The sequence below is a fragment of the Harpia harpyja genome, chromosome 5 (genome assembly GCF_026419915.1).
Source record: "Harpia harpyja isolate bHarHar1 chromosome 5, bHarHar1 primary haplotype, whole genome shotgun sequence".
Lineage (NCBI taxonomy): Eukaryota > Metazoa > Chordata > Aves > Accipitriformes > Accipitridae > Harpia > Harpia harpyja.
Window position 1 is genome coordinate 55775612 of NC_068944.1, and position 16384 is coordinate 55791995.

The following is a 16384-nucleotide window of genomic DNA, read 5'->3' on the forward strand; positions in this document are numbered from 1 at the left end:
ATAATGCAATTGCTAGCCCTACTGCTAAATGGAGTTATTTAATGAACAAACAGGTCATAATATTCTTGGGGAAGACCTAAGAGAATATACCCGGCTGACACAAGGATGAGGCAATGCCTTTTACATCCCCTGACAGCATACTGACAAACTGGTGAGAAAAAAGTTTCATCTCTCTGGTTGTAAGTTGATGAAGCACAAGAAGCCAGGAGGTGAAGTATGTATGTGAACCATATAGGATTGCCATGCCACTGTGCAGAATAAAGAAATGGCCATATTCCTCTCTGCAGTAGGACCTGTGCAGTAAAGACAATGCTGATACACTGCAACTTTCACTTTCCCTTTCTTAGAAAACTTATCAGTCATTAGTATAGTGCAGAGAGTAAGTCCTCTGCAGACAGTGTAAGAGAGGCAGCAGTTTATGTACACAGCTGCAAAGGAGAGCAAACAAAGTCCTTATACTGAGAGATTTTCACCTAAGCTATAAGCTTGTCCTCCTAAACTACAGAGCTTGGTTAACAACCTGTAAGGAATGATGATGAGTTTTTATCCAGATCTTCTTGCATTTTAAGAAGTATTCTCTCCTGCTCCAAGGCTTCTATGTACTTGGAATAGGACCAGGAAGCCTGCAAGAACCATTAAAAACCATCAGCCTCCTGACCATGTCACTGGTAGTTGCTCATCCATTTCAACAGTGAGACAAAAGACTTGTTTATGTTATATCCCTGTTATTGAATAATCCCAATTATTAAGAAGAGAAGTTTTGTCATGACAATACTGGAATCATGGGAAGAACAGTATTGCTGCAAATAAGCGATCTCAAAACACCATGAAATACAATTTAAGCAAGTTTGACAGATATGAGTTTTACATGCATTTATTCTCCATCCCTGATCTGAGTCCTATTCTCTCTCCTTTCATCTTCAAAACCTAAACACAACAGACCTTTTCCCTCCCAAAATATCAGTCTTTTGTGCTGTTGAGGACTTGATTTTATCTCCCTTCCACATCCTTCCAGTGTGTCCTTTCTCAAATTGTTGAAGATCTCATTAGCCTCAAAGTTCTTTCTGCCTGCCCTCTCCAGCAGAATGCTGCTACCACTAGAGGCAGATCAACTGGAGATGTCATCCTTTCCTTTTCTAAGGAACAAATGTTGCTCTTTACATTGCAACAACCACAGTTCAGGTTCCATGTAAATTTAAGGTCACTCTCCCAAATCAGTATGGGAACTGTACTTTTGTTTGGCCTTTTTTCCCTTACAGCCTGAAAACTTTGGGGCCAATTTGTCATTTCATGACTCAGTAAGAACAACTTCGGCATCTTCCTATAGCAGAAAGGGGCTCGAAGAAGAAAGTGCTCTATAAAAGATTATTGTTCTTTCGGCAATTACCTGCCTCTTGAGGGCTTAGGCGTATGATATTGATATACTGGCTCACTCAACTCACTTTTTTTTTTTTTTTTTTTAAATAGGTATGGGCAAAGGTTAAAAGGTCCATTTAAGGGATAAGAGTGTGAGCTTAACTATGCAATTTGCACTGTGGCTTCATATTTTGAGGGTATTTCAGACTGCCTGTTTCGATATTCTGCTCATCACTAATGTAATGCCATGTGAAGAGCTCTATGGAATACAAGCAGTGGCCAGAGTGTGATTTACTCCTGCATCGCATGAAATAGCTGTGAATATGTGGTTGCACAGATTGCCCATTATGTTATGACAGTGTCAACTCAGCTATGAATGACCCCTTGATATGCTCAAGGTGGCATGTCTATTCTTCCTGTTTCTCCAATAAAATGACTGTTACCTTTTCACTACAGATTTGATGCATCATGAGGGCTGTTCTGGAAGAAGTACTAAAAAGCTTTTTTCTGTCAGATTTTCTATCCAAATACCTAGATTTCCTAAATGAGTTCAGCTTCACTTTTTGACATATGAGCAGAACCGGAGTCAAGCCTAAACCAAATTCTTTCAGGATATGACTTTTACAAGTAATGAAAAGCTTCTTATTCCAGAACTGAACTTCCTTTTCTTCAATTTATCTTTAAATAAAGATTCTTTTTAAATCTACACACCTAGAGGGCTTAATATGTTGTTATATATTAATACTACTCAGAACCTAAATCTTAAAAAAGTTAATAAAGAAAAAAAATCACCTGTAAGGTAGGTAAACTTATAACAGCAAAGTTAATTGTAGAAGAACGAACAATGATGAATCAAATGACCATGTGATAGTAGTATTCAATACCAAACCCCACCTTCCCATTCTCCCAAGATCATTTTATCTCTCTTGAATGATGATATCTGTAGCAACATGTTTATTATTCACCTGCCACCCATATCCATTTGAAAATGATGCTGGTCCTCTTGCCACACCAATCTTGTCTACCAAAGCACTGTTTGACAGACTGATGACTTTTGTCCCCACTTCTTTACCCTGCCAATAAGAACTCATAATTAGATGTAAACAATATTTACCAAGCTAAAGTGAAAAGCAAAGTCTGAGGAAGCAAAAATTGTCATTGGAAATGAGACATTGTCATATGCAGTAACGTTTTATAATGCCCAGTTTCATAATTCATCCTGTTGGGCATAATAAAAAATATCAGAAGATACTGCTTTTTTAAAGCATTGCCTTGTCCTAATCGATGTTTCTTCACCTCTACACTCCTGCTTCCTTTCAGATTAAATGCTTCAAAATATAACTAATTGCAAGGGCAGACCTGCAACAGAACATATTTTAAGGACAGAGGGGCCATTGTGATCCTCCAATTTGGCCTCATGTATAAATGCAGAACATAGGATTTCTCATTATTAATTCCAGCTTGGTCCAGTAGCTGTAAATGAACTACAGTATACATGTTAGAAAAACAGGCAATCTCATTTAAAACACTTACAGTGAAGGACAAGGCATTGTAACCCTTGGCAAACCATTCTAGTGATTAACTATTTGTCATTTTCATGTTGTTTTAGTGTTGTATTAAGGCTGCACCTTTGCGCATTCTGTTTGATGATCCCCAAACTCTTTATGAACATTAATCAATGTTCATATTTAACCTCATATAATTAACCCCACAATATCCCCATGTGGCAAGTAATAAAACCCTCCCATGTTGCAAATGAGAAAGTGAGAAAAAAAGAGAGGTCAAATGGTTCCCAAAGCCACTCAGAAAGTCCCTGAAAGATCTGGAAAAGGATCAGAATATCCTACATCCTTGCTCCCAAGGTGCCTTTTCCTTCCTTATCACCCCACTGTCCTATGGACCCATCATCTCTAAGGGTAACTTTTGGGTATAGAACTTCCCAGGCAGCATGGTGTTTATCTTCTCTCCAGAAGAAGGCTTACTAACTTCTATGGCACACTCAATTGACAGAATAGGAATGCCAAAGCAAATACAGAAATAGTGTGTATACTACAGTTTATGTTTGCTAGCTTTCTCAATGAGAATGGTGAATTAAATGAGGTCTTTAATAACATCTTCTCATAATAAATTAGCCAATGTTATGGCAATGTCATATCCCATGACATTACACCACTTACTAACAAATTAGCTTACTGCTAAGAAGCTTAAAGAGAGATGAGGGAAACATGGAAAAGGAAGATTAATGCTTATGGATTTACCTTTCTCTGCTAAGGGCATGGAAAGAGTAAGTACAGATTTACGGTGTAAGTTAAAACTATTTTGTACACTTGAAAGCAAAAAATCCAAAATCTATTTTGGAGGTAAAATGCAATTGTGTATACAACAAATTACAAATACTGGCATCAAGGCAGTCTGCAAAAAGTGACTAATGATATTTTTTTAAGGTATGTGTCATGTGCATCTGGCAGTTAACAAAGGAACAGATCCACAGACAGGCCAAAGATGAGCCCATATAGCTGTGCCCCACTAAGGGCAAACATGTGAAAATGGAGAAGCAAACCATACTCTCCCAAGGCCGTATCTTTTAAAACAACTATTTCAGCACAATACTGAAGCAATCACATTATGTTGAATGTTCAAGCTTACTTCACCCTGTACCTACCCATCCTTGACTTCCAGACACTAAGCTTAAAAGAGGTCTTTGCATAGTACAGTGCTTGCATGGCATGCCTCACTGTCAGCCACTCCTCCCCTGCACTGGGCCCATTGCCAGGAAGCCTTTGATAGGATTTGCCCCATAAATAACAAGTAGGCACACACAAAAAATAAATATTGAGATAGTCAAATAATACCAAGTCATGCATCATTGTCCAGTAAAAACCTTCTTGTCTGCCATTTTTACCATTATCCTACATAAAAGTCCAACTCCGATCCAGTCAGTTCAGAAAGTGAGGTGAGCTCAGTTAGACTGGGCACCCCAGGGACAAATTTATGAGAAGGGAGAAAGTAAAATTCCTCCCCCAGGACCATAATTGTTCCGTTTGACATGAACCCAAAATGGCAACTGATTGGGGGGCGGGGTGGTGTGGTTTGGGAATATATATAAGAAAAATGAATCATTTCTAACCCTTGCCAGAGCTTTCTTCTCCTTAAGCATGAGCCTGGTGGGGCAGAGAAGCATAGACATTATTTTAAATGCCAAGAAATCATCACCTTCTACAAGCTGCCAAGTGAACCTGCTATCGCTTATGTTGGATGAACCTTATCAGTATCCTTCAGGGATACTGAATCATTTGAATAGTTATGTTGTCACCGAGGGAACTGAAATCTCAGGCAAGAGAACAGAGAATGGCAAATTCTTTAAATAATAATAGAGGGAGGGAAAGGGTTTGAAAAACTTATCTGTTCCACCTATTCTTTGAAGAGATTTTAAAAGGTAACTGGTTTACTGATAATTTTTTGTGAGAAGGATAGTCTGCAGGCTGTTTACTGAACTGCATTCTCTGCCTGTCACTTTCTAAAATTTCTTGCCCTATTTCCCAGCTTAGAAGGGTAATTCACCTTTCCCATTTGTTCCCCATAAAAGCTAGGCTTTTGCCCTCCTGGCCAAGATTTGCTCTTTAATTCCTTGGTCTTAATCAGAAATCTTATAGACAGGGAACAAACAGATGGAAAAAATAAGTCTGTGAAAACGCAAAAGTGCATTACTTTGAAATATTGCATTCATTGCCAATGGCCTTGCCAGACATATCTGTATGGAGGCAACGTGCTCTGGAGAAAGGAACATGAGTTCTTGGATTTTAGACTTCACTTGACATTGGTGTGTGGCCTTGAGTAACACTTCACTGGTCCTCAGTTTTCATGTGTCTAAAAGAGGTTAACAATGTGTACATGTTCTTACAGGCATATATGTCTTTATCTGTCCAGGTACTCATGTGGTTCTCATCACAAGTAACATCTCAACACATGTGTACATGGTATTTAAAATATGTAAAGGTCTTTTAATGCTACTTATGATAGTTTGCAAGTCAAATAATTTCTCTGCCCTTAAAGGAATGTTCTCTCCTCAAAGCTGACCAAACAATTAGATTTTGTAAAAAATAAACTTTTGCAAAGCCTATAATCAATAGAAAAAAATCCATTATATTTTAATAATAAAATTCCAAGAAAAACAATTTGACAAGCAAGCATTCTGCTGTAGAGGTCACAGTTCTATTAATGCACTGAAATTGCCTAGAAACTGTGAACAGTCTAACAATTTCACTGTCAAAGCTGAGAAATATTCAAGAAAAGACAAAGGCTATACAAAGCAATTAACGCAGAAATATTTTTTAAAATAATGTGCAGACTTTTCAAATGCTCCTTCTGAAAAGTAGATATGAAATCTGGTTTGGTTTTGTTTTGTTTTGCTTTCAATAGTGACCCAGGACTATAAATTCTAAAATAAGACAGTACATACTGAAAGTGCAAACAGGTCTGCCGTTACCCATTGTACACATGGACCGTGCATAGTTTTTTTTTTTAAATTTCAGTCCTCTTTTTCACTCTACTCTTGGCACAAAGGATGACTAAAATACATTTTCCCCTCTGCTTAATGAAAGGAGTATTCCATTGACTCATCTGCTTCAAGTTAAACATATGTATATGCACTGGCAGTATCGGGAACTAATCACCCTAGGACCAGGTCGCATGTAAAGCTTGAATTCTAACAAAAAGGTCTCGGTAGCTTTGGATCAGGCTGAGAAAGGGATATTTGAATTCATGTATATTTGTTCATGAAGGAATTTTTATGCAGTTTGTCAGCTGTCACCTGAAACTTTGTGAGCCTTACCTCTGCTGTTTTGCCTTCCTTCTTTCGCATCTTTTTTCCCTTTTTTCTCTCCAAGGCAAATAGAATTTTGTCACTAGCCAAATTGCTCCGAAACTTACAAAATTTTGGCCAAAATTTAAACAGAAGAGCAAAAATTGTCATCTGCGCAGAAAGAAAAGTAAGTCAATCTTGATCATATTAAGAAAACAGAGTTTACTGTAAAATAAAATGTAGTTTACCATGAGAATGAAATAACTATTTCTTTTTGAATACACAGCCTTGTTCCTCCCACATACTGTGTCCTGACATTTCAGCCCAGTTTTGCTCGGCACATGCTTTTCATCAGTGTGTTTATTACTGGTGAGAAATCTTCCTAAAACACAGTTAAAAGGCACTTTCTTTTTTTATATTTCCCTAAACAATTGTTTGCATTAATGAAAACATCCATCATTTTTTACAAGTATTCCTGATAAAATATACACCAGTAGAATTGCTTTTGCACCACTGTTCTGCTCAAGTATTTCAAATATTCAGTTCATTAGGGAGAGGGGTTTTTTTCCCTCCTTAAGAGAAAGGAAATACTTTTTTGCCTCTGGAAAGGCTCTTAAACCACATTACAGATCTATGAGCAAATCTTGGATAATTTTTAAATGATATAATCTCTCACAGGGTCTTTTTTGAACTAGAATAAGAAAAACAATTTTAGAAAAGCAAACAGAGGGGCTCGGTGAATTCTGTTGCTGCACGTACTAAGGCTCACATTTTTCAATTTATTTAGATGTTTAATTCTCATTGAGAAACTCAGCTTCAAAGGAGCCGAGCATGCTCAGCACCTCACTGCTTCTGGCTCAACAGACTTGAAAGTGACATGTGAGTCACTGTCATGTTCCAGTCACAGCTTTTTGGCCAAGTCCTTACCTTGGTTTTGTGCCACATTTCTGGAGCACGCTGGGTTTTACACAGGCTGAAATGAGAATTCTTATTTCTCTTAGGACCTATATGAACCCTTTTCTCCGACAAACCATTCATCTTTTGTGATCCAAACACTTTATGAACTCACAGTTGATGTTTAAAGGTGTTGGTGGCAATTTTATAGGAAAAGAACTAGCTTTCTTGGATTTAGAAGATAAGACAGAGAAGACAGTAACAAGGAATAAGAAAATAGTGAGTCTCTATTAAAGGTTCACAAATTCCTGTTCAGTCTGATTAGTACAAAGATCATAGAGAAAATTGTCCACAGCCATTTAATACAGACATTCTGTAATAAAGAAGGGAAGGACATTCAATAAGTGAAGCTGGGTTTGTGCTTTACCTGTCTACATTTTTTTTCATGAACGACAAAAACTACAAACTTTCTAAGTACAAATTACTTCTCTGACCATTAACCAAGTGATAAAGAACAAGCAGTTAAAAACATAGACAGAATTCATTTCTACTGCCAGATTTCCTAGCACAGATCTGGATAACACCTTTCCAGGATCAGCTAGCTGTCAGAGATTGTCCAGTTTACTGAGCAGTAAATATCTGAAGCCTCTCTCTCATCTCCACCATACAATCTTCATTGAAATGCATGACTATGGTGTTCTCCTTCATGCCCACGCTTATGTATGGAGTCCAAATTGTCACATAAGCAACGAAGACTGTCCTTAAATTCAAGCACACAGACTCTAGCCAAATCTGTTACAGAGATTCTCCCAGATTCTTACCTGTGCTTCTCTAAAAATGTAAGGTCCTAGTTCTTTCCCGTGCTCCAGAATCTTCTTTGCTTGTGCAGTTGGGATGTCAATCTGCAAAGCTGGGGGTACAGCAGAATTAATAAAGCAGTCGATAATAGCTGTGATCTTTTTCTGAACTGTGGCATCATCACAATGAGAATGGCACAAGTCCTGAAAGATGAAAAATAGCATTTTCAGTCAGCGGAGAGAGAGAGAGAGAGAGAGAAGACCCTTTACAGGGGCCAGTGATCAAAGAGTAATAGTCATACAAAAATAATTATACAATAGATTTCTTCAGCATGTAGGACAAAATTTTTATAGCAAATATGCACGGTCAAAGACATAGTTAAGACATGAATGGGACTTCTGGTTTGCAAATGCAGATATATAGCAGTCGTTGCTTTTAGGTGGTAATCTCTGCCTGCATGTTCTGATGGAACAGGGTAGTTTTTATCCTGCATTCAGTTCAAGTACTTTACTGGCAAATAGGAGGCATTTCTGAAAAGAGAATTTCACACCTACAAGTGTGAAATGCACTGATTTTCACAATGAACCTGCTATGACTAGCATAGCCATGGTAACTAAAAGACAAAGAAATGCTCTAAATACTCCAAGAAAAGAGGGGAATTATTTAGAGGGTACAAGATATTATAACCAGGAAAGTTGGCACAAGAGGGAAAAATTTCAGCTACCAGTACAATCTTCCGTTCATCTAAATCTTCTAGTTTCCCCATTCATTAAGATTTTCTAGTTTCCCAAAACCTCAGTGTTTGAAATAACTCTGTGCAGAACAGTATACAAAACAAACCTGAACTTACAAGGGTGAGATCTCAAAGAAACACTGGGGGTTTTGTACTTTTTTTAATGTGATCCTATTGTTCTTGTAAAACCTGTTATTACTGTGTTTTCACACTCTGACAATGCTACGATTGGACTTTGACAGGAAGGAAAAATAATTCCAAGAAGTTCCTTCAAATGCTTTGAAACACAAACTTTTCATCTATCCATAAATATCAAGAAATTTCTATAACACTAGGAGCTTGTCACATATATCTGCTAAAGACACAATAAGCACTGTAGAGAATTTTCAGGAAGAGCACTCTCTAAATGAAGAATGTGCATTTAGTTTTGGTATAGGAGGCTGGATATTTACTTTGCAAAGAAATTAAAAACAGGGCTTTTAACCAGAAATGTGGTATGTGAAAGAGCTGGTTTGTTTTATTATGAATACTTTTTAGTTTTATGAAGGAAAAAAAAGAATGATAACAGCCACAATGAAGAAAGTAAGGCAATACAAAAACATATTCAATATATCCTAAGAATATATTATGGCTTCCTTTGCTCATCTAGCATAGAAGAAAAGGCAGAGAGCTGTAGTAAGAGGCAAGACAAACAAGCCACATGATATGAAGAGGGATGAGACCTGAGGATAGAGGAACAGATGGAAATGATCCACAGAGTTCTATTTCTTCATATTTGTTTAAAAAAAAATTGGTTTTGTTTTTTGATTGTCCCAAGATGTGCCGCCAGCCTGATGCGTTACAAGGAGCAACGCAGTCATTGACTCCTAAAGGGAGTTCTGTCTAAACTGATGGCATGATAGGGCTCAGACAATACAAGTATGTACTGTGCAAAGTGCTGCCCACGTCTTTGGCAATATTCCTCCAGTTCAGCCTGACCCATAACACTCCTACTACTCCAGCCCTTTGCTTCTATAAAGAGCATCAACTGCCAACCATGACAATTCGCATGCATGAATAAATGTGGTCAGATTGTACTTTTTCTTGATAAGAAGACAAATAAAATTAACATAAATGAAGGAGAGAGGGTGGGACATAAAACAATGAAGGCTTTCTTCAGAGAGCAGATCCACAAAGAAAATAGTCTAAAACTACACTCCACGTTAATTTGCAGAAAGTTTCCATGTCCTCCGCAATGTAGCAATGAAGAGTCACAAATCTGAAAAAACATCAAATATTTTGAGAATTATTTATGTCATGGAACTTCAGGTGCCTTCATGTCAAGTTTCTAGTCTAAGCTAGTCACTCTGTAACCAAGAGAGAGACAGCAGCAGCCCCAGAAAGCATTTCAGCCGATGATTCCTCGCTTTGGGATCAGAGACTCTGTGAGGGGGGGAGATTGCCCCCTGGAAACAGAGGAGCTTCGGCTTCTAAAGCAGACCCCAAATTCAAATGTGTAAAATTAAACAGTGAAAACAGACCCACATGCCTACAGCAGGATCTCCAAGTGCTGCTGCAGCATCAACTGTGTTTACCTCCTAATTTCTGAGCATGTTAGCTAACCTCATGCCTGCCTGCCTGCCATGTGCACACAGGCTATGTTCAGGAGCCCAGCAGAGGCTCTGCACTCCGGTAGCACTTTGCATCAGCAGTATCCCAGAGGCAAAAGGAATGAGGAACAAGTGGAAGATCCATGGTGCCCCTGCATTCAGTCCAGGGTGCTACTAGGAGGCTGCAGTGTGATTTAAAGGCTCACACCAGAGTTTCCCCATGGTGTTTCACCCTGCAGCAGCAATTTCACAAAGGGGCATGTATTCGGGAGAGAGGCAATCCCTCCTGGCCTTCCCCATCACATTTCACCTTGGCCACATCCTCAGCTGTAGTCAAATGTGACTGTACAGAGTGCAATGGAGCTGGGGTCTGCATTGTACATATGAGCTTTTTGGGTAGGTACTATCTTTACGTCTGTACATTTGATTGAATTTCAAAGTTTTCTCTGATTTTTGAGGGATTACCAAATTCAGCAATAATCCCATTTTTTAACAGTATGTAACTATAAAGACAGAATGAACGTTTTAATGCTGCATATTTTCTACTGCTCAACAGATGTATACCAAAACCTGGACATTAGCTAGTTAGTAGTGTCCCTTTAAAGACTCAGAAGAATGTTACACTTTGAAGAAGCATAAAGAAATACAGGGATAATAAATTCAAGTCATTAAAAATAGCTACCCTGAAGAAGTGAAGATTTTCATCGAAGAAAAAACAGCTTAACAGTGAAAGAGGTTTTATTATGAACAAGAAAATGCCTGGAGATATTCTTGTTAAAATTCTACTAATATGCAGTAATGGATGCATTTGCTTACAAATTGAATTATATTCCCCTTGCTCCCTTTTACCACCATACCTTATATTTCTGAACCTCCTGCCAAAAGAGCACTCCATTCTCCAGTAGGTCTCCTTTCAGTGACACAAAGCATTGAAACTGATTTGCTGTCACTGGATTCAAGAGCGCTTTGCGGAAAGCAATTATTTCACTAGATGAAGAAACCCATTTATTGTCCACATGCTGTCAAAAGAAGAAATAAATGCACCAAATAAACTTTGTTTCAAAAAGCAATAACAAAGGCATTAGTTAGAATAAACTGTCTGATTCTTATCTTTGCACTGACCCTAACTTTCAGTAGTTTATGAGTTTATGACATGGATACAATAGAATGTGGCAAGGTTTCATTTCTTTCTTTCCTTCTTTTTCCTTTTTTTTCCACTTTGGTTTGGGCAACATTTTTTGGAAGACGTGACAGGAGAGGAAATGACTGACAATGATTTAGACCATATGACTACATACTATAAAGTATGGAAACAGCTATTGTTATTGATTATGGCAACAGGCTACTTTTCTAGAGAACAGTTTGAGTTTTGTGCAAACAAACAACAAAGAAAAAGGAACAGACAAACCACATAGCTTAAAGTTGTAAAATGCTTCTGACAGGGATCTCGCCAACAAAATGAGCTTTGAAATGTGTTGCCATGATCACCAACAGAAGCTGGAGAGTTTGCTCTCTGTGGAATAAAGCTACCAATAGTAAAATAGAATTTAAAGTCATCAGAGACATTTTGGAAATCCTCATCCTGCAAAGCACGTAGTGGTAGGCAGCCAGGAAAGGGTGGAGAAAGAAAGATGGCTTATGCAGGGACAGTTTGTTTGAAATGAAGTTCAGGCTGGCCTGCCTTCCTGAACAAACAGTTCTTGTGCTGTCACTGAGGAGCAAGCCAAACAACCCCCTTTTGTTATCAGATGGATGAATGAAAACTATCTTCTAACAGTGGTATAAAACTCTTGAAGTCCTGGAGGGATGGAGTGCTGTTCAATGGTCAGCATGGGACAGAAACATTTTTAGTTGTTGCAGACAGTCCTGGAAATCTAACCTGATTCTAAGCTGAAGGTCTTTCTGCAGCTTCTCTTAAAAACAGGGGTTACGCTTAGTGTCAAGCCACAGAACCTGCCAGGGATGAGAGCCTACCCTTGCGAGAGGGTGGGTGGTGACTGTCCAAAGAGTCCTTTGGCTGAAATAAAGTCAGCTCAACTTAAGACAGTAAGATGGAATCTTCTCAGCCCTCCTCCAATTCTCCAAACATGTTCTATCCCCTGTGACCAGGATTTAGGCAACTTTGGGGAGAAATTATTTCTGGGGCATATTCACAAAGGGAAGAACAAAACGTTGCTCCCATCCCTATACTAATATATGAACACTGCTTATTTTATGGGTCAACAACCTTGAAGCAGAACATGGAAAATAACCATCTTCCTGACAAACAGACAAAGGGAAAACTCAGTTAACAGAACCCACATGCACTTTGGATCCCTTTCGAGCTAATGGTTTGCATGGGTAATTGCTGACCGGGTCTCCAGTTTAATTTCAACAGACAATAAAAGTTCAACTGAATAAATGTACACAACTTGTATGTTGGCAATCACAAAGAGTTCACTGCTCTTCAAGAGGAAAAAACTGGCAAACATCTGATTAAATGTATTATTACAAAGGTTTAAGATGTTTAAAATTGATATTATCTCAGTGCTGTAAGATTAAAATACAATTCTAAATGAAACAGATACTGTGAGATATGATTAAACCTGCCCACTCCACTGCATACTTCACATTCCCTTTTGTGTCTGCACGTAATCCACTCGCAATAATAAATAAACTACCAGATGCTGGAATGAACAGCTTGTCCCAATAAGTCCACTGCATGCAAAATACAGATAAATGTGAATTAAAGGTACAATACCAGTTTGAGGAGGGTTAAGAGTGCTCCAAAGGCCAGGGCAAGAGACGTGTTTTTTTCAAGTATGACCTCTCCAGCCAGGAAGTGAGAGAAATTTACCGTGAACATCCAGCAGGGAGCTAAATTCACCAGTAATGTGAGTAATCAGTCCACTGTAGCCAATACAATCATGCCTGCTTTTGACAGCATTACATTGGGGCTTCACACTGTCAGCAGGGAAATTGTGAAGGATATGCAAGGTCCAAACAAAAGACATGGTGAAACTCCGGACACAAGACACACAGTAAACTTCACTTGCCTTCCACATTCTAGTTGTCTTCTCCTGTTTTTGATGTGAAAGATCTTCAGTTATGTCCCTTATCTACAGTTGAACAAAAGATTATAATTGTATTTTTTAACTCTTCTTGTTTCATGTTCAGCCCTCTAATGATTGAGACCACAGTGGTAGAGTAGTTGATATGTCTTCATATGGATCTTTATATCTGAAACTTGTTGTGGACCCACACTGAATGCCATCCCTTGTTCAGCTCTAAATGAGCACATGCTCATTAAGACTGGGGAGTTAGAGAAGACAAGAGGCAATAGCAGTCAAACTGTACTCTTCCGCTGGTTTACCTTACCCATAATGTTCTTAGGGACCACTTGTTAGGAACAAATTTGGGGCTTTTTTTTTTTTGTATGAAATGTTTTTAGTTCCTTTGGACAGCTGTATCAGAAATACAGACTTGATCCTGCAGCTTCTTTGTAGCAAAAATACACCTCAAATTAAGGGCAGACTTTCTGAGTAAGGACTACATAGCATGTCCACAATGCTTGGTCACTGTGAACTATGAAGCTGAGTGGAGAATGTCATCTGGTTTCATTTCTCCTAAAATACTTTCTTCAAAGGACCTTTTCATGCTCTGAATTTGCAATAAGAAAGAGAAAAGAGTAGTCAGGCATAAATGGAGTTAGGAAAAGACTCATTAGAGGTATGTATTGCCTGTAAACTGTTTATTAGAGTTGAATACAGCATTTTCCAAACTGCATGGGCTACTCTCCGTGCCAGCACAGTGCAGCAGGTGCAAGAAGAGTCATGAGCTAGCTTCCACACCTGGAAGCATCTTAGCCTTATCACATGGTCTTGTGCCAGGGCTTGTAAAGGAGGCAGAGTTCAGCTAAAAAGGGCAGAGGGTTAGAAAATTTTGCCTTAATTAACATAATCATTATTAAAATTACAATTTGTCTTACCAGAACCTATACTTTTCTGATTGCTTACTGCTCTGAATCAATGGAAAGGATCCAGTTCATATGCACTTTTGACAACACTTCTGACAACCTTCTTGATGTTAAAAAGATGATAGAAAACAAGTTTTATGAATCAATGCAGCATGCATATGTGTCTGCTTGGTGGAACTGTCAAATTTCCTTCTGCTATGACATTGCATTTCAGAGCTGTTGTGGAAGTGCAAAAAACAAAGTCTGTTTGCATCTGTCACCAGCAGGGTGATCTCCCTACGCAGATCCCAGCCACAGAGGCACTCTCATAAAAGGCAGATGTTAGCTCTGCCCATTCCCCAGTCTTTCTAATGAGCCAGCAGGAGTGAAAGGCTCCTCATTCCCAGTTTTCTGGCAACTTTCTGGAGTAACCAATTGGAACAAGGCGTGTAGTAGTTAACCTCCCCACTCAGCAGAATTTCACAAGTCCTGGAGTCATTTCTACAGGCACTGCAGCTCCAGATGGGAGAATATGGAGAGCATAAGAGAGAGAGAGAGAGAATACAGCATGGGAAGCCCACTCATTTGCTTGTGTTCCTGTCCCCTTGGGCAAATCCTTCACACAAAGCAGCATTTCTTCTGTGTGCAAGTGTATGGCTAGGGCAAAATGGCATATGGAGAGTGCAGCACTACAGCAAAGATTGTAGGAGCCTGGCAGCCTGGCTGGCAGCAGAGCTAACACCAGCTCCTTCAGATTTAGGATCTAACAATAATACTGTCAGCTAGACTAAGCCTTCAGAGGACCTGCCTTCACAATTATCAAGCTAAATGCTTTAACATGTACATGCTAGAGTGTCTCATTCAATGAACCATTCTGAACCATTTTATCCCAATGGTAAACAAAACAAACAAAAAACAATGCCTGGATATGTTGCTGTTGTTAAAAAATTACCTCTGCTTGTCCCTCTGACCCACGGTGTTCATCTGCCAGGAACAATGGCAGCCATTGTTTTTCTAATCTCTTCTGGATGCATTGCTGAATTTCTAGCAGAACCGCTGCCGAAAGTCGATCATGAAGGATTTGTCCCCATCCTCCACCTGAATGCATTAGCTAAGCAATCCAAATACAATAACACATGACATAAACTTTTGTGTATACCAAAAGTCCTTTATCTCTCTACATCCTTGATTTAGCAAAGCATGAGCTTAACTGTAAGCAAAGCATTTAATGCATGCTTACCCAAGGCTCACATGTACTTTTCATAAAAGGGAACAGATTACATTTGTCCCTACCTATAATAGAATACAGACTCTAGCAAATAATACCCCAGCTTGACCAAGTAAATTTCCTAAGTATCAAAATATATCGGAGTACCACAACTCAGACTTGCTGTCTGTGGCTTTACTGACATACCAAAATAGAAAGCTGGAGCAAGTCACTCTGCCTGAAAGACATTTTTACACTTTTTCTGAGCTGTCTTGTGCATGCTCTGGCTGCAGTCTCATATCAGGGTTTAAGAGATCTGTTCTATAAGGACAGGGGAGGAAGAGCCTGAACAGGAAGGAGGGAACCCCCGCAACCAGAACAGAACCAGATTTCTGGCCAAAAATGTAGGTAAGATTTGAGGAAATATCTTGGGGAATAAATGGAGTAAAGCTGCTTATGGACTTTTATCTCAGTCACATTCAATGTGATTGTTCTTTATGAACAGTTTTGTAACTGGTACCTGTTCTTGTTGTTCTCTGGTAGCTGGGCTGTTGGGTCCAAAGAAGTATTTTTTGTTTAAGTATTTGTTTTTAATGTCTTTAGATTTTTCCTCCCTTTTTTCTTTATCCTTGTGGAGCATCTTTCTGAACTGTTCAATATCTAGCCAGCACATGAGATCCATGCTACAAACAAATTTAAACAGAATGTTATTTCAATATTGACTTAATTTCATCAACATTCTAGGGAGTTATTAGTTTAACCACAAGCCACCAAAGTGTTCAAGTCCTAAATACCAGGTCAGATTGGACTGAAATTTTATGTCATTTTTTTTCTTTGCTAGTACCATCTGGTGAGACCATGCCACTTGCTGAACAGACAGATCAAACACACACCTTAGGGATCTCATTTAGGGTCCCTTCTGGGGTACCCTGAAAGGAGTAACCTCCTCAATGTGCCACTGCTAAATCCACCAGGGACTGTGAACTTGAGCCATAGTGCAGAGCTCACAGAGAGAATGAAAAATAAAACAGATGAGAATTTGAAGCAGTACTGCAGGCTGTGAGCCACTGAG

At 38.9% G+C, this 16384-nt stretch overlaps 1 protein-coding gene across 1 annotated transcript in view; it reads right to left on the minus strand.

Moving 5' to 3' along the window:
* The window catches only part of RGS22 (regulator of G protein signaling 22), a 63486-nt gene that overhangs the window by 2563 nt on the left and 44539 nt on the right, over positions 1 to 16384 (minus strand). The window contains exons 19-25 of the mRNA XM_052787606.1: positions 15833 to 15995; positions 15058 to 15216; positions 11029 to 11190; positions 7873 to 8052; positions 6188 to 6328; positions 2322 to 2429; positions 521 to 623 (exon numbers count right to left, since the gene is read on the minus strand). Of these exons, the coding sequence (XP_052643566.1) occupies positions 521 to 623; positions 2322 to 2429; positions 6188 to 6328; positions 7873 to 8052; positions 11029 to 11190; positions 15058 to 15216; positions 15833 to 15995 (1016 nt within the window). The remainder of the gene's footprint in view (positions 1 to 520; positions 624 to 2321; positions 2430 to 6187; positions 6329 to 7872; positions 8053 to 11028; positions 11191 to 15057; positions 15217 to 15832; positions 15996 to 16384) is intronic.